This window comes from Bos indicus, chromosome 25, assembly GCF_029378745.1.
Source record: "Bos indicus isolate NIAB-ARS_2022 breed Sahiwal x Tharparkar chromosome 25, NIAB-ARS_B.indTharparkar_mat_pri_1.0, whole genome shotgun sequence".
Classification (NCBI taxonomy): Eukaryota; Metazoa; Chordata; class Mammalia; order Artiodactyla; family Bovidae; genus Bos; species Bos indicus.
Genome location: NC_091784.1, coordinates 35933476 through 35950198, shown reverse-complemented (window position 1 = coordinate 35950198; position 16723 = coordinate 35933476). Strand labels below are relative to the sequence as shown.

At 47.7% G+C, this 16723-nt stretch overlaps 1 protein-coding gene across 11 annotated transcripts in view; it reads left to right on the top strand.

Moving 5' to 3' along the window:
* Positions 1–16723, top strand: part of CUX1 (cut like homeobox 1) — a 349162-nt gene that overhangs the window by 161047 nt on the left and 171392 nt on the right. For all 11 annotated transcript variants that reach the window (XM_070780096.1, XM_070780095.1, XM_070780088.1 and 8 more), the window contains exon 3: positions 3384–3431. In XM_070780096.1, the coding sequence (XP_070636197.1) occupies positions 3384–3431 (48 nt within the window). The remainder of the gene's footprint in view (positions 1–3383; positions 3432–16723) is intronic.

The window sequence follows — 16723 nt, the reverse complement described above, 5'->3', positions numbered from 1 at the left end:
CCTGGGGTGGCCCCCAGGTGAATCCACAGTGTGAGGATTCTGTGACGCTGGCCCTGGCATCGTGTGTCAGTGTGGACAGGAGAAGTGTGATGGGAGCTGGGAGTGCCAGGCCCCAGAGAGGGAAGAGAGCCTCCCAGAGGCCACCCAAGCGCTCAGAATGGGCAGAAATTCAAAGATTCAGACCATCTGGATGCAGGGACTGTGTGTCTTGTGTCTCTTGCTGACACCTCGCAGGTGTGACTGAAAGCTGTGTGGCGATTTTGTCATTTTATTTCTGTTTCGCTTTTAAGTCAGACTGGTTTTCCAGTGATAGTCATTAGATAGAAAATTCCTCAATGGCATTTTGCTGTTCAGTTTTCTGATCTAAACAAAAAAACAAACAAAAAAAAACAACTGTGAATCAGTGGTTTGGAGAATAATGAAAATCCTTTTCACATAGAAGCATCTCTTGATAAACATCACTTATTATTTGCAACATGCTCAGGGGGGAGAAGGTTGCAATGCAGTTCTCTGGCTTTGCCAACAGACATCCGATATTAATAATCTCAAGGGCATTGCTCTCTGCGTGTTAAGATGTTTGCTGCTTTCTGTTCAATAAATGATGCAGAACTGAAGAAAATTTGAAACAGTGCTGAAAAACTGTCACTGAATTAAGTGTCATAAGGCTAAAAAACTTTGGGGACCTTCTATTAATTCCCTAATTCTCTTTCATGCCAGTGTGCTGTTGATCGGCCTGGACCCCTTTTTCTTCAGTTTGCGGTGGCAGAGAAGGGCACGTAGCTGCCTGTGATGACCAGGGGTGACAGAGCCTATAGTTTCTGGTGCTGTCCAGACAGCAAAGTCCACCCTGTTCTTAAAGGACAGTGCATTGCATCATGTCCTCATTAACCCACAACAGAGCCGCCCGTGGATCAGAAGTCAACATCCTGGGTTCTGGGTCCTTAGTTTGGTCCTAAACCAGGTGATATTTGGAGGTAGCAGTGTTGGTTAAGAAATTTCTCAGACTGCCTTCCCCCCAGCAAAAAAAAAAAAAAAAGTGAATAGGTGATTTTTTTTTTTAGCTGATGACTCGAAATACATCACTTTGTGTGTATATGGTTGTGAATATTTAGTGCCTTTTTTTTTTTGTCCTCTACTGTATTCAGATAGATGGGTGTGCTTGAGTACAAACACATCCAGCTTTAGTGTCTTTAACGGGTTGTTTTAGCAGGTCTGTCAGGAGACACGAATATGCCCAAAGACATGATTTCTGAAATATACAGGCTGGTTAAGACCAGGGGCAACAGAGAGCAGTTTAGTTTATTTACTATCGTTATGAGCAGCATGACTCTTTCTCCTGCCGTGCTGGAGTCCTCTGGAAATACTTCTGCCATCTCCTGAGCTTCTTAAGGCTGGTGTTCCCTGGAGGCTTAGCCGCCTGTGCAGGTTGGCAGGGCTTGGGGCGGTCCTGGCACAAGCCTCGTAATAAGCACGGTTTGTGGGCCAAGCGCCAGGGCTCCTGGTACCTGTACCCAAAGCCGCCCTCCACCCCCAGGAGCTCTCCGTCCTCCTCTCTACACAGGGTCTCAAATGCCTTGGCACCACCAGCTCTCACAGGCTATGACTCCATCCAGCCTCACCATTTCCCCTCTGAGTCTGGGCCTTTTCCTTACAAGCCGTCTGAATGGTCCATGTATAACCCCCCACACACATACCGTGTTGCTGTCCAGGTGGCCTCCGGCTGTCATCCCTGGACCACACCGGCCAAGGTGATTCCTTTATTAATCTCCATGTGGGCCCCTGGAGAGAGCTCTGGGTTCACATCCTGACTCTTCCCCACTGTGCAACCTTGGACATATCTCCTTCCCCTTCCGAGCCTCAGGCAACCCTGTCTGTGACATGTGGGTTCCAGTCCCTTTGGTTGGCAGAGTGACTGTGGAAAGCAATGAATGCCCTGTATCTGAAGCCCCTCACTGATGTAGACTCTCTCCAAGTGGTAACTCGTTAACTTCACCTGCAACCCCCTTCCCTGTGGGGCTCCCCAAACCCCATCCCCCTCCTTCCTCCCCACACAGTCCCTGCAGCCTCTCCCTCACACCTGCATCCCCCTCAGCCCCCTCCAGGTCAATTTCCAGCCTGGGACTCAACTCAGCTGCACTCAGCACTACCTGGACATTCCACCGAGTGGTGTTCTCAGGCCTGGTATCTGTGGCAACATTCAACACAAATACCTTTTCCCTCTTGATATAGCCTCCTCTCAATCTGTGTTCTCCTGATTCTCCTACTTCTGATTTTTGCTCTTCACCTCTCCCTCTGGCTGTCGGGGAGTGAGGGGTCCACCAACCTTGACCCTCCACCCCCGTCACCAGGGCAAGCCCCAATCGGCGCATGCAAGTGCATCCCTCAGCCCCCAGCTGCCTGATGTGGTGGCCCCTGGCCACATGTGGCCACAAGGGCCCACCTGACATGCTGCTGGTCCAAATGGAGATGTGGGCGGGAATGCACCCCAGGTTTCAAAGACTTAATATCAACAAAGGATGTAAACTATCTTGTTAATGATTTTTGTATTGATTATATAGGAAATGATACTATCTTGGATATATTGGGTGAAGTGAAATCGAAATTGACTTCATCTGTGTCTTTTTGCGTTTTGAACGTAGCTGTAGAATGTCTTAAGTCACACAGGTAGCTGGCACTCTGTTGGTGTTGGCAGCGCTGGCCTGGGAGGCGGAGCCCAGCCTCAGAGGCTCACGTCTGTCTCCCATGAATAGTGCTCGGAAATAGCAGCTGAAATGCAGGATGGTGACCCAGGTCCATTTCAGATACAAACAAATCAAAGCTACATTATAATACCCTATTTTCTTCTAAGCAAATTATCTTAGGCTGACACTAGCAAAAACTTGTGTCAAAATGAGGTGTATCTAACCAGAACTCAGAGGAAATAAATCCTAGTTGTATGCTTAAGTGAGTTCTCTCTCCAAAAGAGAGAGAGAATTTTAAAAAAATTCTGTTTTAGTATCGTTACCGAAATTTAAAAAAAAAAATTTATTTGGCTGCTCCAGGCCTTGGTTGCGGCACGCAACGGTCGCTTGTTGCCGCACTGGAACTCCTGATTGCAGCATTTGGGATCTAATTCCTTGATCAGGGATTGAACCCAAGTGCCCTGCATTGGGAGCACAAAATCTTAGCCACTGGACCACCAGGGAAGTCCTGAGTGAGTTCATTGAAGCTAAGGGGCACAGTTGGCGTGATTTGTGTTGTATGAGGGAGGGGATGATCCAGGAGAGGCATCGGGATTGCTTTATGTAACAGAAAACAGCACTGAACTCTTAGGAGACCTTAATGAATGTTTCCCTTCTCTTTTCTCCTCCGATGGCTCTTCCTGACCCACCTTCTCGCCCCAGGATTTGCGCAAGCAGGTAGCACCGCTGCTGAAGAGCTTCCAAGGCGAGGTAAGCGTTTGGGCATCTTTTACATCCCCTGTTAGAGCCACCTTCCCATTCATCGCGCTTTCTTCCTGTTCTCATCACGTAAGCGCCACTGGCACAGGTGCTTACTCAGAGGCAGCCTCCCCAGCCGCACCAACCCATAATCCTCAAAGTGATGTTTCCACTGAGTCCGCCGTGGAAGCCCACGTGGGAGGGGAGGCGGGGTTCAGGATGTCAGAAGGGGCAGCGGAATCTGGGGGGCAGCAGCCGGCATGTCACACATCCCCCAGTGGAGTGGGCTTGTTCCCACCCCAGCCTCGGAGCTCACGGGTCCCCTGAGCTGTTCTGAGGCTCCCACCCCAAGGCTTCCTGTGCAGAAGGACACGCTGCGTCAGTCTGGTGCCTTGGTGCACAGCCCCGGGGGGAAGAGGAACTTCACAGGCAGAAGCCACGAGGGGTGGTTTGGGGCTCGGTAGAAGGAACGTTTTCTAAAGAATCCTTTCAGAGAAGGGTCAGCAAGCTCGCAGGTGCACGGCCGGTCACCTGAGACCTGTGCACCCTGAATGCTGCTCATGCACCAAAAGGCAGGTGGTCCACGTGGGTGACACGCCAGCTCCTCCACTCTCTGTGTGAACGCTCGGTGAATTTCAGAAAACCAGAAATGGTGTTCGTGTGGGGAATTACTGCCTCTCTGCCTCTCCACTGGGAATGATAGTGTTGTAATATTTGCGAGGACAGTTCCCAACCTTTTTGGCACCAGGGACCAGTTTCACGGATGACAATTTTTCCATGGACCAGGATGGGGGAGATGGTATTTATTGTGACTTTATTTCTATTATTATTACATCACTTCCACCTCAGATCATCAGGCATTAGATCCCGGAGGCTGGGGACCCCTGCTCTAAAGAACAGGAATCTCAGAAATCTCAGAAATCTTGTGTTCCTGCAACTTCCCAACTCTCAGAGAGCCTGGGGAAGGGGCAGGATGTGGGGGGGGGTGAGGGGACGAGTTCAGGAGAGATGAGAGCAGGCAGGCAGATGGTCCTGCAGGAGGCTGGGGAGCGGGAGACCAGGGCTGCCACTGGGCAGACTCTTCAGCACTTAGGTGACAGCAGAGGCTGCAGAGGAGATTGCAGGACAGCAAGGGACATGTGTGGGAGCAGCAGCCACACTGCAGCTGTGGCGGCTTGCAGATCTGAGAGCCGGGCAGACGGGCTCCTCTCCCTGTTGATAACTTCCTGCGGCAGGAAGCACCCCCCCACCCCCACCCACCGCCGTGCTTGGCTCCATGAAACACAGAAGGACATCAGTAGCTAAGGTCTTCGAAGGACTTGAATTGCCCTTCCCTCAGAATTATATCTCCATACCCTCGTTCTCAGTAAAACCGTCACCTTACGCCTGCCCACGTGTGACCTGACCTGTCCTTCTACCTGTTCAGCAGCTTTTGTGAGACCCATCGGCTTAGTGTTTCTCTGGCTGAAATAGCTCAGGGTGCTCTTTCTGTTATTTGCTTGCTTTTCCTTTCTGAACAATGTCCAATCTACATACAAGTATTAGTAGAAAGGCGGGGGATAGTGAACACCTGAGCCTTCTTTACCCAGACTCCTCACCTGTGAATGTCATGCCATGCTTGCGCCCCTCCACCCCCGCCCCCCCCCCCCACCTTGTGCTCAGCGTTTGAAAGTGAGTTGCAGAGAGTGGAGGCAATTATGCCCTCAGCTGCATGGGCATCTCCTAAATTCAAGGGCATTTCAAATGATACTGAGTTTCTGTAACTGTCGTACTTTAACCCTGTGTATCACAGCTGGGAAAATAACATGAATTTCATAATATCTAATGTTCTACCCAAAATCACATTTCCCCAGTTGCCCCCAAAATATCTTTTATAACTGCTCTGCATTACATTTAGGGGGTATTTGCATTTCTCTTTTAATATAGACACTCCATGCCCTCATCTTTGTTATTGACTTTTTTTTTTTTTTTAAAGAATCTAAGCCAGTTGTGTAGATTATCCCAGATTTTGATGAGGCGACAGATTTAGTTCTGGCAGTATAAATTACATTTAAAACGTCTGTGAGACATCTAGGCTTCCTATTTGCCTGATTTTTTTTTTAAGGCTATTTGAAAAGTAAATATTTTTATAACACCCTTAATATCTACCAAGCCTCTGCTAATTGCTATATTTATATTAAACAATGTGTGCTTTCTAATAAGCTGATTTGAGTGGAGGGAGCTAAATCCTGCTTGTTTCTGAGCTCACATAGGAGCAAGTAACTGCACGTGGGGACCACTCATGCAGGCGGGGCCCGAGGCAGCCTGTCCTGGTGCTTAGATGGGCAAGATCCGTTGGTATTTGAAAAAGCCACTTTCTCTGGTAACTACAGGCTTGTTCTCATACCCATCACTCTAGGGTCTGCTGCTACAAGTTTATTTATTGGATATATTCTTAGAGTTCATCCCAAGGTGTCTGAGCTCCCCCTGGAAGAAAGTACCGGGTTAGTGAAACATGATCTTTGCCTCAGAATTTGTATAGATAGCTTTCTTTCTTGAGATCCCCAGAAGAAAAAAAACAAACAAACTAAAAATGAAGTTTTCCGACAGTGTGAAATTCACAGAGGCCTTTAGAGTTCCGGCGAGAACACTCCTTTTTTGTGTCATAACATCATGGGAAATGCTAGCCTGGCCAGGAGGCTGCTTATACCCTTAGGTGTTCGTTCTCCTGTAAATCCAGACACCCTCCTTCCTGTGGTTTGTGGGACCCGTGTGACTTAGTAACTGCTCACCTTTCTAGAGTCCACTTACCTCTTCCCTCGTGTCTCAGGATCAATAGCCGTCCCAAGTCTCCGCCAGGCCCAGGCCCTCACTGACAGCCCCTGGGCCTTTGCACGGCTGACTTGCTTCCCGAAACGCTCTGCATTTACCCTCTTTACCCGGCTTGCTTTCTCAAGGAGAGTCTTCCCTGAGCCCTAGATGACAGGCCAGGTCCCCCCCGCCATGTGCTCTGAGCTTGTCTTCATGCCAGAGACCACCTGCCATTTGTATCGGTTTCCCTTTCGTCTATATAATGTGTGAAGGCAGCTGCTGTGTGCTGTCCTGTCCACCAGCCATTGTGTCCCCAGCAGCAACTGAGAACCAAAAAACATTTGGCCTCTCAGAGTGGTTATTGATAAGCTATGGAACAGCCAGGTTTCCTTGGAGGCAGTTTTAAAAGCACTTCGCCTCTGTCCTTTCTCCAGGATCTATTGCTGTTCATAAGGTGAGAGCGACCCCAGAAGGTATGCTAGAGAAATACCTTTAGAAGAAACTAGTAAATAATGATTTGTTAACCTTGATGGAAATGTTTGGGATCATATAGTCATAATGGTTATTCATAGTTGTTATAACAGAGTCATCGAGTTTAACTCATACTGAAATTATAGTTATTTATGGCTTTACCTAAATTTTGTGGCTTCTCTCGTGGCTCAGTGGTAAAGAATCTGCCTGCAATGCAGGAGACTCATGTTCAATCCCTGAACTGGTTGGGAAGATCCCCTGGAGGAGGGCATGGCAACCCACCCCAGTACTCTTGCTTGGAGAATTCCGTGGACAGACAAGCCTGGTGATTTACAGTCCATAGGGTCACATACAGTCAGACACGACTAAAAGTGACTAAGCAGCGGCAGCAGCATACCTAAATTTTGGGCTTCCCTGATGGCTCAGACAGTAAAGAATCTGTCTGCACTGCAGGAGACCCAGGTTTGATCCCTGGGTCAGGAAGATCCCCTGGAGGAGGGAATGGCTACCCATTCCGGTATTCTTACTTGGGAAATCCCATCGTCAGAGGAGCCTGGCAGACTACAGTCCATGGGGTTGCAGAGAGTTGGACACAGCTGAGCAACTAACATTTTCCCTTTAATACCTAGATTTGTGTTTCATAAGCCCGGCTGGGCAGGGGCAGGGTAAGGGTATCAGTCCAGTTTAAGGCTTAGTTTAGTCCAGTAATTCAGACAGTCCCTTCAGTGAAGTGATGTTCACACTCTAGGAAAATGATAAGTCTTCCAAATGGTCTGCCCTGGCTCCTTGCTCCTCTCCCTGAGAAGGGTCTTCGTACAGAGGTCTAGGGGGTGAGGAACTGGCTCAAAGCCCTACTCCTCTTGGCTGTAGGGGAGCTAGATACTTAACCTGTGTCCTCAGGGAGGAAACTCCACTTAAGAGCTAATTTAGTTGCTTATCCTAGAGGGGAAATAAAAGACTAAAAATGCATGTGCTTAGCATCCAGCTTAAAAAGTTATAAAAGTGCGATAGGATAAGCTCAAAGAAAAGTGGAAGAATGAAATTTTAAAATATAATTAACAATATTATATAAATTAAAATGGACTTCCCTGGTGGCTCAGCTGGTAAAGAATCCACCTGCAATGCGGGAGACCTGGGTTCGATCCCTGGGTTGGGAAGATCCCCTGGAGAAGAGAAAGGCTACCCACTCCAGTATTCTGGCCTGGAGAGTTCCCTGGACTGTATAGTCCATGGGGTCTCTAAGAGTCGGACACGACTGAGCAACTTTCACTTTATTAATTAAATGAATGAAAACGAAAAAGACTCGAGAGAGAAGCAGCCCAAATGTTGATTCTTTGAAACAAACTACTACCAGAAACAAACCACCTTCCTAAGTCAAGGAAAAAAACCGGTAAGTAATAAAAACAGGACAACTTCGCAGCTGCAGCACAGAGAGATTAAAGAGAAGATAAGGGAATGTTATGATCTGTCTTATGCCAATAAAATTTAAAACCTAGACAAAATGGACAAATTTCTAGAATACTGTGATGTACCAAAGTTGATTAAAGAAGTAGAAAACCCAAATAGCCTTGTAACTTGCAGAAATATTCCCACAAGGCCTGGACAGTTTTATGGGAGAATCCTATCAACCATTCATGGAACTGTTCTGTTCTTTTACAAAATAGGAAAACTTCTTTTCCTTCAGAAAATAGAAAAAGAAAACACTTCCTAACTCACTTTATGAATCTAGCGTAGCCTTCATACCAAAACCAGACAAGAACAGTGTAAGAAAGGAAAAATTAAAGCCAGTCTTATTTATGAATAAACAGAAGTCTTTAAAAAAAGTACTAGTAAGTTGAATCCGTCAAGCTCTATGTATCCCAAGAATCTGTTTGGTTTAACAGAGTTATTAAGGCAAGTTAATATCATTTGCAGATTAAAATGGAAAAATCTCAAGTGTGACAGGAAAAGAATTTGGTATACTTCAACATCCATTCATGATTAAAAGCAAACAAACAAACCTACCAGCAAAGCAGGGACAGAGGGGAAGGTCCTTAACCTGGGAAAAGGTATTTATCAAAAGCTACGTCAATCATCATACTCATTGATGTTAAAAACATTCCCTATAAAATCAGGAACAAGACAAAAATGCCTGCTATTGCCACTTTTATTTAACGTTGTACTGGAAGTCTTAGCTAGCATGGAAAACAAGAAAAAGAAATAAGTCCAAGTATTGGATCAGAAGAAATAAAACTGTCATTTTTCAAGTGAGTCTCAATTATTTAACAAGGCTGCTAGATACAAAATCAATATACAAAAGTAATTGCCTATCTCTGCATCAATAGCAAGCAAGCTGAAAAAGGATACCATTGCAGATAGCAAGAAAAAAGTAAAGGATACTTAGAAATAAATATAATAATGCACAGGAACTCTTTCTGGAAAACAGTATAACGTTCTTATTGAACAATATTAAGGAATATTTTAAATGTAGAGAGTTAAGGTATTCAAGGATAGAAATTCCCACTATTATTAAAAACATCAGGGACTTCCCTGGTGGTTCAGTGGTTAAGACTTCACTCTAATGAAGGGCGTGTGGGTTTGATCTCTAGTTGGCAAGTTAAGATCCTACATGCCTCAGGGCCAAAATAACCAAAGCATAAAACAGAAGCAATATTGTAACAAATTCAATAAAGACTTTAAAAATGGTCCATATCAAAAAATCTTAGGAAAAAAAAAAAAAGATCAATTTCCCCCAAATTGACGATAGAGAGTCATAGTAGTTTCAATCAAAATTTTAGCAGTATTTCTTATGAAACTTAAAAGCTGATTCCAGAATTTACATATGCAAGAGCAAATGGTCAATAATGGTGAAACTGAAAGTCTGTCAGTCATATCCGACTCTTTGCGACCCCATGGACTATACAGTCCATGGAATTCTCCAGGCCAGAATACTGGAGTGGGTAGCCTTTCCCTTCTTCAGGGGATCTTCCCAACCCAGGGATCAAACCCAGGTCTCCCGCATTGCAGGTGGATTCTTTATCAGCTTTGCCACAATGGAAGCCCAAGAATACTGGAGTGGGTAGCCTACCCCTTCTCCAGGGGATCTTCCCAACCCAGGAATCGAACCAGGGTCTCCTGCATTGCAGGTGGATTCTTTACCAACTGAGCTATGCGGGAAGCCCAGTAATGATGAAGATAATAGTAAATAAGAATAAGACAGAGAATTTGCCCTACCATATTATCAGAGCTACAGTAATTGGCACAGGTACAGATAAATACACCCGTGGGACATAGTAAAGAAATCAGGAACTGACCTGTGCACATACAGAAGCCAAGTATATTGCAAACATGGCACTGCAGATGAGTGAGGTAAGGGTGGGCTTTTCAATAAGCGGTCTCCTGACCTTTGGTTATCCTTATGGAATTAAGTGAAATTGGATCCCTACCTCACATCATATGCAAACACAAATTACAGATACAGACTTAAGGTAACCCTTTAAACCTTTTAGAAGAAAATGTAGAATATGATGATTTGGGGCTATGTAGGATATTTACACAGAAAACCATAAAGGAAAACATTGTTACATTTGACTATATTAAAATTTTAAAGTAAAAGCTTCCTTTTTCTCTCCGTGGAAAGACAGCCTAAATAAAGTGAAAGGTGAACCCCGGGCTGCTAGCTCAGTTTCATCGTTTTCGAACTAGGAAAGGGAAAAATGAAAATGAAGAATGAAAGACATTTTCATTATCTGTTGGAAACTTATCAGCACAAAGATTCAAACCTATCTCAACCTTTTTCATAATAAAAGTCAAATGCCCCTGATGTGAATGTTGCCCCCTCAGGCCGTAGCATGAACCAGTCCTATGTGGGGTGTCCTTGGCCACAACACAAACCAGGAGGAGACAGTTGCCACACACATAGTTGACAAAGGATTAGTATTCAGGAAAATATATATATATATTTATACATATATATATATATATATATATATATTTAGTTTTACCTGTTAATAAGAAAAAGACATGAGACTTCCCTGGTGGTCCAGTGGTTAAGAATCCACCTGCTAATACAGGGGACACAGATTCAATCCCTGGTCTAGGAACTAGGGTCCTGCGTGCCAGAGCTTCGAGGCCCAGGCACCGCAACTATTGAGCCTCTGCGTTCTAGAGCCCGAGCTCAGCAACAAGAGAAGCCACCACAACTGGAGAGCAGTCCCCACTCACAGCAACCAGAAAAAGCTCTGGGTCAGCAAAGGAGAGCCCATGTGCCAAAAACAAATACATAAAAATAAATTTTAAAAAAACAAAAAGGAAAAGAAAAAGACAAACATCTCAACAGGAAAATGGACAAAACCATGAACAGCACTCTCAGAAGAGAAAATCATTCAGTCAATGCACCTATGAAGAGATGCTTAACCATATAATCAGGAAAATGCAAATTAAAATAATTTTGTTGTTGTTCAGTCACCAAGTCGCGTCTGCCTCTTTACGACCCCATGGACCCCATGCATCAACTGTTTGTCGCATCAACTCTTCATCACCCCGCCTTCTTTATTGTCCAGCTTTCACATCCGTACATGACTACTGGGAAAACCATAGCCTTGACTATATGGACCTTTGTCGGCAAAGTGATGTCTTTGCTTTTTAACACTGTCTAGGTTTGTCATCGGAGAAGGCAATGGCACCCCACTCCAGTACTTTTGCCTGGAAAACCCCATGGATGGAGGAGCCTGGTGGGCTGCAGTCCATGGGGTCGCGAAGAGTCGGACACGACTGAGCGACTTCCCTTTCACTTTTCACTTGCATGCATTGGAGAAGGAAATGGCGACCCACTCTAGTGTTCTTGCCTGGAGAATCCCAGGTGCGGGGGAGCCTGGTGGGCTGCCGTCTATGGGGTCGCTCAGAGTCGGACACGACTGAAGCGACTTAGCAGCAGCAGGTTTGTCATAGCTTTCCTGCCAAGGAGCAATCGTCTTCTAATTTCGTGGCTGAAGTCACCATCCGCATTTAAATCATTTAAATGCCCCTTATTCACATCTACCATGTTGGCCAAAATTCAAAAGTCCAGATAAGATCATAAATGGGTGTAACCTTTCTGAAAACCAGTCTGGTATCAGATTCTCCAGCTGAAGAAGCACATGTACTTTGACACAAGATTTCCACTCCCAGGTATAAATGGTATCCTCCGCCCTAAATAAATGTAAACATGTGCCCCAGGAAACAAGTTCAGGGATGTTTGCAGATGGTAAACAAGTGGAAACAACCGGCTTTCCATCAGCAGCAGGAAGAGTAAGTAAAGAGTGTTGTCACACAGTGGAATACAACACAGCAGGGGAAAGTGAGTGAAACACAAAACTGTGCAGTACCGGGCTGTTTGTTTAAGGACACAGCTTTATCACTACATAATAAAAGCACAATGAAAAGGTTAAACAGGAAGTCCAGAATGGAGTTCACTGCATGCAGGCCCAGAGGAGGTTTCCAAGGTTGTGAGAATGTCCTCCCTTACAGGTGTCCATTTCGTTGTTTATGATTTATGTATTCTTTTGTAAGGATGAACTACTTCTCTCCAAAAGAAAGAACTGTGCTTACAAGGCAGTAGCTCCATAATTCTATTCTTGCATATCAGAAGCTAGATATTATTTTCTCCCACCTCTTTGCATAAATGCAACATTTGCGAGGATGCTCTGAATGGCATTTGTGGGACACTCGCCCAGCCTTCATGATTCCAAGAAGTGGCTGCTGCTCTTACCTTTCTTGTCACTAGATCTCCAGCTTCCTGGGTGGTGCAGTGGTAAAGAACCCACCTGCAAAATGCAGGAGACGTAAGAGACATGGGTCCAGACGTGAGTCGGGAAGATCCCCTGGAGGAGGAAATGGCAACCCACTCCAGCATTCTTGCCTGGGAAATCCCACGGACAGAGGAGCCTGGTGGACTGCAGTCCATGGGGTCACAAAGAGTTGGACACAACTGAGCAACTGAGCACTGGATCTCCAAAGCTGTACCTATCTTCTGTTTTGGCTCTCACTGTGAGGGGGAGGTGCCCCTTCCCATGGGCTTGAAGCCCAGCTCCTGCTTTCTCAGGAACTACAGTCCTGCAGGGACCCCCTGTGCTGTGCCTTCAGTCTCTGTGAGTTCCTGGATGGTCTCAGCAGCGTTCCTACAAGTGGTGGCACGTGCCATCCTAGGAGGGAGGGAGAAGGGGAGATTCCTTTGTCCCCCAGCCCTCTCAGCCAGGCTTCTCCAGAGAGCTGTCCATCCTGGGCACACACCCACCGGGTCTGGCCTCTGCCCCTCTCTCCCTTGACCCTTTTAGTCCTCAGCTCACTTCCCCCAGCAACATTCAGCCCACCTGACCCCTCTTGAAAACCCCTTCTTTTGACATCCCATAATGCTCTGCCCACTGAGTTTTCCATTCACCTTTCTGCCTGTTGATTTTCAGTCTCCTTGGGCTGTTCCTCCCTTTCCTTCAGACCTCTGAAGAATGGCCGTCTTTGCTGTATCATCTCTGAGGATCTGTCTGCTGAAAACTCAGGTGTCTCTAACTCGGTCTTCTCTTTGGAGTTCCAGCTCCTGTGAGACCTTCTGAGTGACATGACCTTTCAGTTCTCCACAGGAAAGAATTCTTAACCCACAGCCACCTCCCCTCTCCGGCTCACACCTGTTGAAATTCCCTCCTCCTCCAGCCCTTACCTTCTTGGGGATCACTGTGGGACACCTCCTCTCTCCCACACCCCTGCTTCCTCCTTCCCTCCTCCAGAGAACACTGTCGTCACCTCCCATGTGCTTGTCCGAAGCTGTGTCATCTGTCATGGAGACCATTGCAGTGGTCCCCTAACTGATCTCTGTTTCCACTCTTACCGCCCCCTCATCCCCCGTGACCTCTCCTCTGTGCCTCAGAGTCCTTCCCTGCCTATGGCCTTGCAGGGCCTCCAGGTGCCCTCAGCCGCTGGGGTGCCCTGGCCAGGCCGCTGCCTGCCTCCCAGCGCCCCTGCCCAGCCCTCTGCTACCCATCCTGTAAGGCTCACTTCAGGTGCCAGCCCTCACAGTGGTCTCCTCTGACAGTCGGTCCAAACCAAGGCCCCCTTGCTGTCCTCTTGTCGCGCATTGTTCTTCTGTTCAGGGTTCCTCGCTCGGTGCGTGTGAGTTTTCACTTCGCCACTCTCTAGATTTCCCACCTGTGTTGGCCTCATCTGTGTCCCCATTCCTGGCCCCGGGGAGCATGCACCAGGTCCCCACTGGACACGTGGGTAGAAGCAACAGCCTCACTTCACAGATGACAATGCTAAGCCCAGAGGGGGGAAAAGCAAAGCACCCACCGTCACCCAGGTGACAGCGGCGGGGCTGGGCTGCTGGCCCCCCAGCCCGTGTTCTCCAGTGGTGGTGCTTGGGGAGCGGGGAGGCAGTGCCTTCTGCCCCTCTATCGTCTCAGTCAACTCCCTGGTCTTCGACAAGGACAGTTGGTGTCCATTTAGTGTGAATTGCTTGGCAGACACAGCTTTGGGCTCCCTCCCCTTCCAGCCCCCCTTCCAGCTCCTCCTGTGTCTGATCTGGTCCCCACAGACGTAAATATCCATGACTGTGTGCAGACCCTTTGTGCAGCCAGTCGGGGTCGGGTGGGTGGGACCTCAGAGGTCACAAGGGAAAGCTGCCTTGAAAGGCTGTCGTCCAAAAAAGTCCAAGCACCACAGAAAGCAAAGGACTGTGCATACTTGGAGGGCTGTATGACAGATTTAATAAAAAAAAAAAGATGAAGTGGATTAAGTTGGATAACTGTTTCATGAGTTAGTTAAAGTGACTGAGAGTTTCAGGGGTGGCCCATGGCCCGGGTCTGTTGCCCTGTCATATATTTAAGTGTCCAGATCTAAAGGCCAGGGCTAAATAAAGCCAGGGTGTCCAAGTGCTTTTCTCCCAGGAGCATTTTGCAGGGGGTCAGAGGCCCTGGGCGCTGGCCCAGGTGCTGCCGCTCAGTCTCCTGTGACCTCAGGCGGCTCCTGGGCCTTTCTTTCTGACTTTGCTCCTCTGTAAAGTGAGTGGCTGAACCGAGGTAGTCGGCAGGGAGCCCTGGGACTCTGAAATCTGCTGTGACTCAGTGACCTGAAGCGTGGGTTGAGTGTCAGCAGCAGAACAGAAGAGGGACATTTTCCAGCAACTCTATCTGTTCCAAAATGGAACGCACAGCCATCCAAGGTAGTGAGTTTCCCATTCCTGGGAGTGTTCAAACAAAGGCCAGAGGACCACCTGTCAGGGGTGTCATCAGCTCCTACCCCATTCTTCAAGGCCCAACCCAAATGCCAAGGCCTCTGAGTCATTCCAGAATACCCCTCCCCACCTCTGGTAGAGCTTCATTTGTATCTGTCTTGTGATTTTGAGCCTAAAGACATTCTGCCCTTTTTTTTTTTTTAAGTTACTGGAACACAGTTTAACTGGCCCTATACTAAGTCTCATGCTTCTGAAATCTAGAGGTAGGGACTGTGTGTGGCACACATGTTTATGTCCCCATCATGCCTGTACTCAACGAGTACCACATTAAGTACCAGCGGGTGGGCTGGTAGTCGAGAAGATTGGACCAGACTGATGGTTCCCAAAAGATGGTCTTCAGATGGCTCAACTGGCTGCCTGAGAAGCACCCACATGTTTCCAGAAATACAGCTCCCCAGGCTCCTCCCTCCAAGGTTCTGATTCCGCAGATGCAGCAGAGATGGAGTTTGCTAAGAATCTGTCATTTTACAAAGTCCCCACTGATTCTAATGCATGACTGGTTGTCAGACCCACAGGCTAGGTGTCCCCCAAGGGCAGCTCCTCTAGATCAGGTTCTGGGACTCAGTGCCCACTCAAGCACCTCAGATCCATGTGTAAGCAGCTCCATGATTTAGCTTTAAAATGTATTTCCAGGCGTCATGTCCTTGGCTCCTGCTCCTACCAGGCTGGTCTATTTACTGTCCCCGAACATGCCTGTGGTTTCCTGCCTCTGCCCTTTTCCTAAAGGCACGGCCTCCGTTATTATAACCTTTTGCTCTTCCTCACCTATAAAAATCATTTCCATCCTTTAAGACTGAACTAAAAGTTGGCCTCCTTCATTCCTTTTCCACACCACCTCAGCCCGTTGCTAACTTTTTCCTTTTGAGGACCTGCGTCTTCTCCCTGACTGTATATTGCCCTCTTTGCTAGACCAAGCAGGTTGAGGCGGGTGTTTATTCTCAGCTGAAATCCCCTTCTGCTCACCTTTTCCTCGTTCACCAAGTCCTGTGTTTGAGGCTCTGCCCCAGGTTCCTAGTGACCCAAAAGAAAAATAAGGCAGCCTCCCCACTTGGAGGGCATCAAAGACACCTGCCGGTTCGCGGCCCAGGGTCCTCAACAGGTGAGTGCAGGGTGGGCCGGGCACCCTGAGGACACGACCGGCTCTGGCTGGAGGTCAGCAAAAGCTGCTGTCCTGTCTCATTTCCAGAGGAACTTCCTTCTCGGCCAGCACAGCCATCTTCGGACTCTTGGGCCTCTCTACGTGCCTGGTAGTGGGGTGACTGTGGTGGCAATGGTCATAGTCATGGCAGGGGGACGATGACAGTGTGTTTTAACTCTCTTCTGCTGACACCCAACGGCCTGGTGGCTGCGGCATCTTCCTGTAGGCCCACTCCATGATGGCTCAATTAGGGGAGCAGTAGGACTGCGGTTCAATATTCAGGCCAGCTTCCTAATTGAAAACACATTTTCTCCTGCAAAGCTGCAGCTGGTTTGGTTCTGCTCATGCAGAAAAGGATATAACCTTGCATAACATAGGAAATGAACGGTTGAGAGAGAAGCCAAATTCAATTTCAGTCAGATACGTTGAGGCTAAGCCCGTGATCTATGGAAGCCAGGGAGCGAGCCGAGCGCATGTGGAGGGGGCGCGCTCAGCAGCCCATTCATCACGGCCTCCAGCCCGGCGCTTGCTGCCACCGCCACCACACTGCCCGTGCCATCGCGCCCGCCGCGCCCGGGCCGGGGCTGGACCGCCGCCAAGCGCTCCAGAAGTTAACCTCTTAAAGACCCGGAGCTGCTTTCTGTTGAATAAATGTAATTTTGTGGT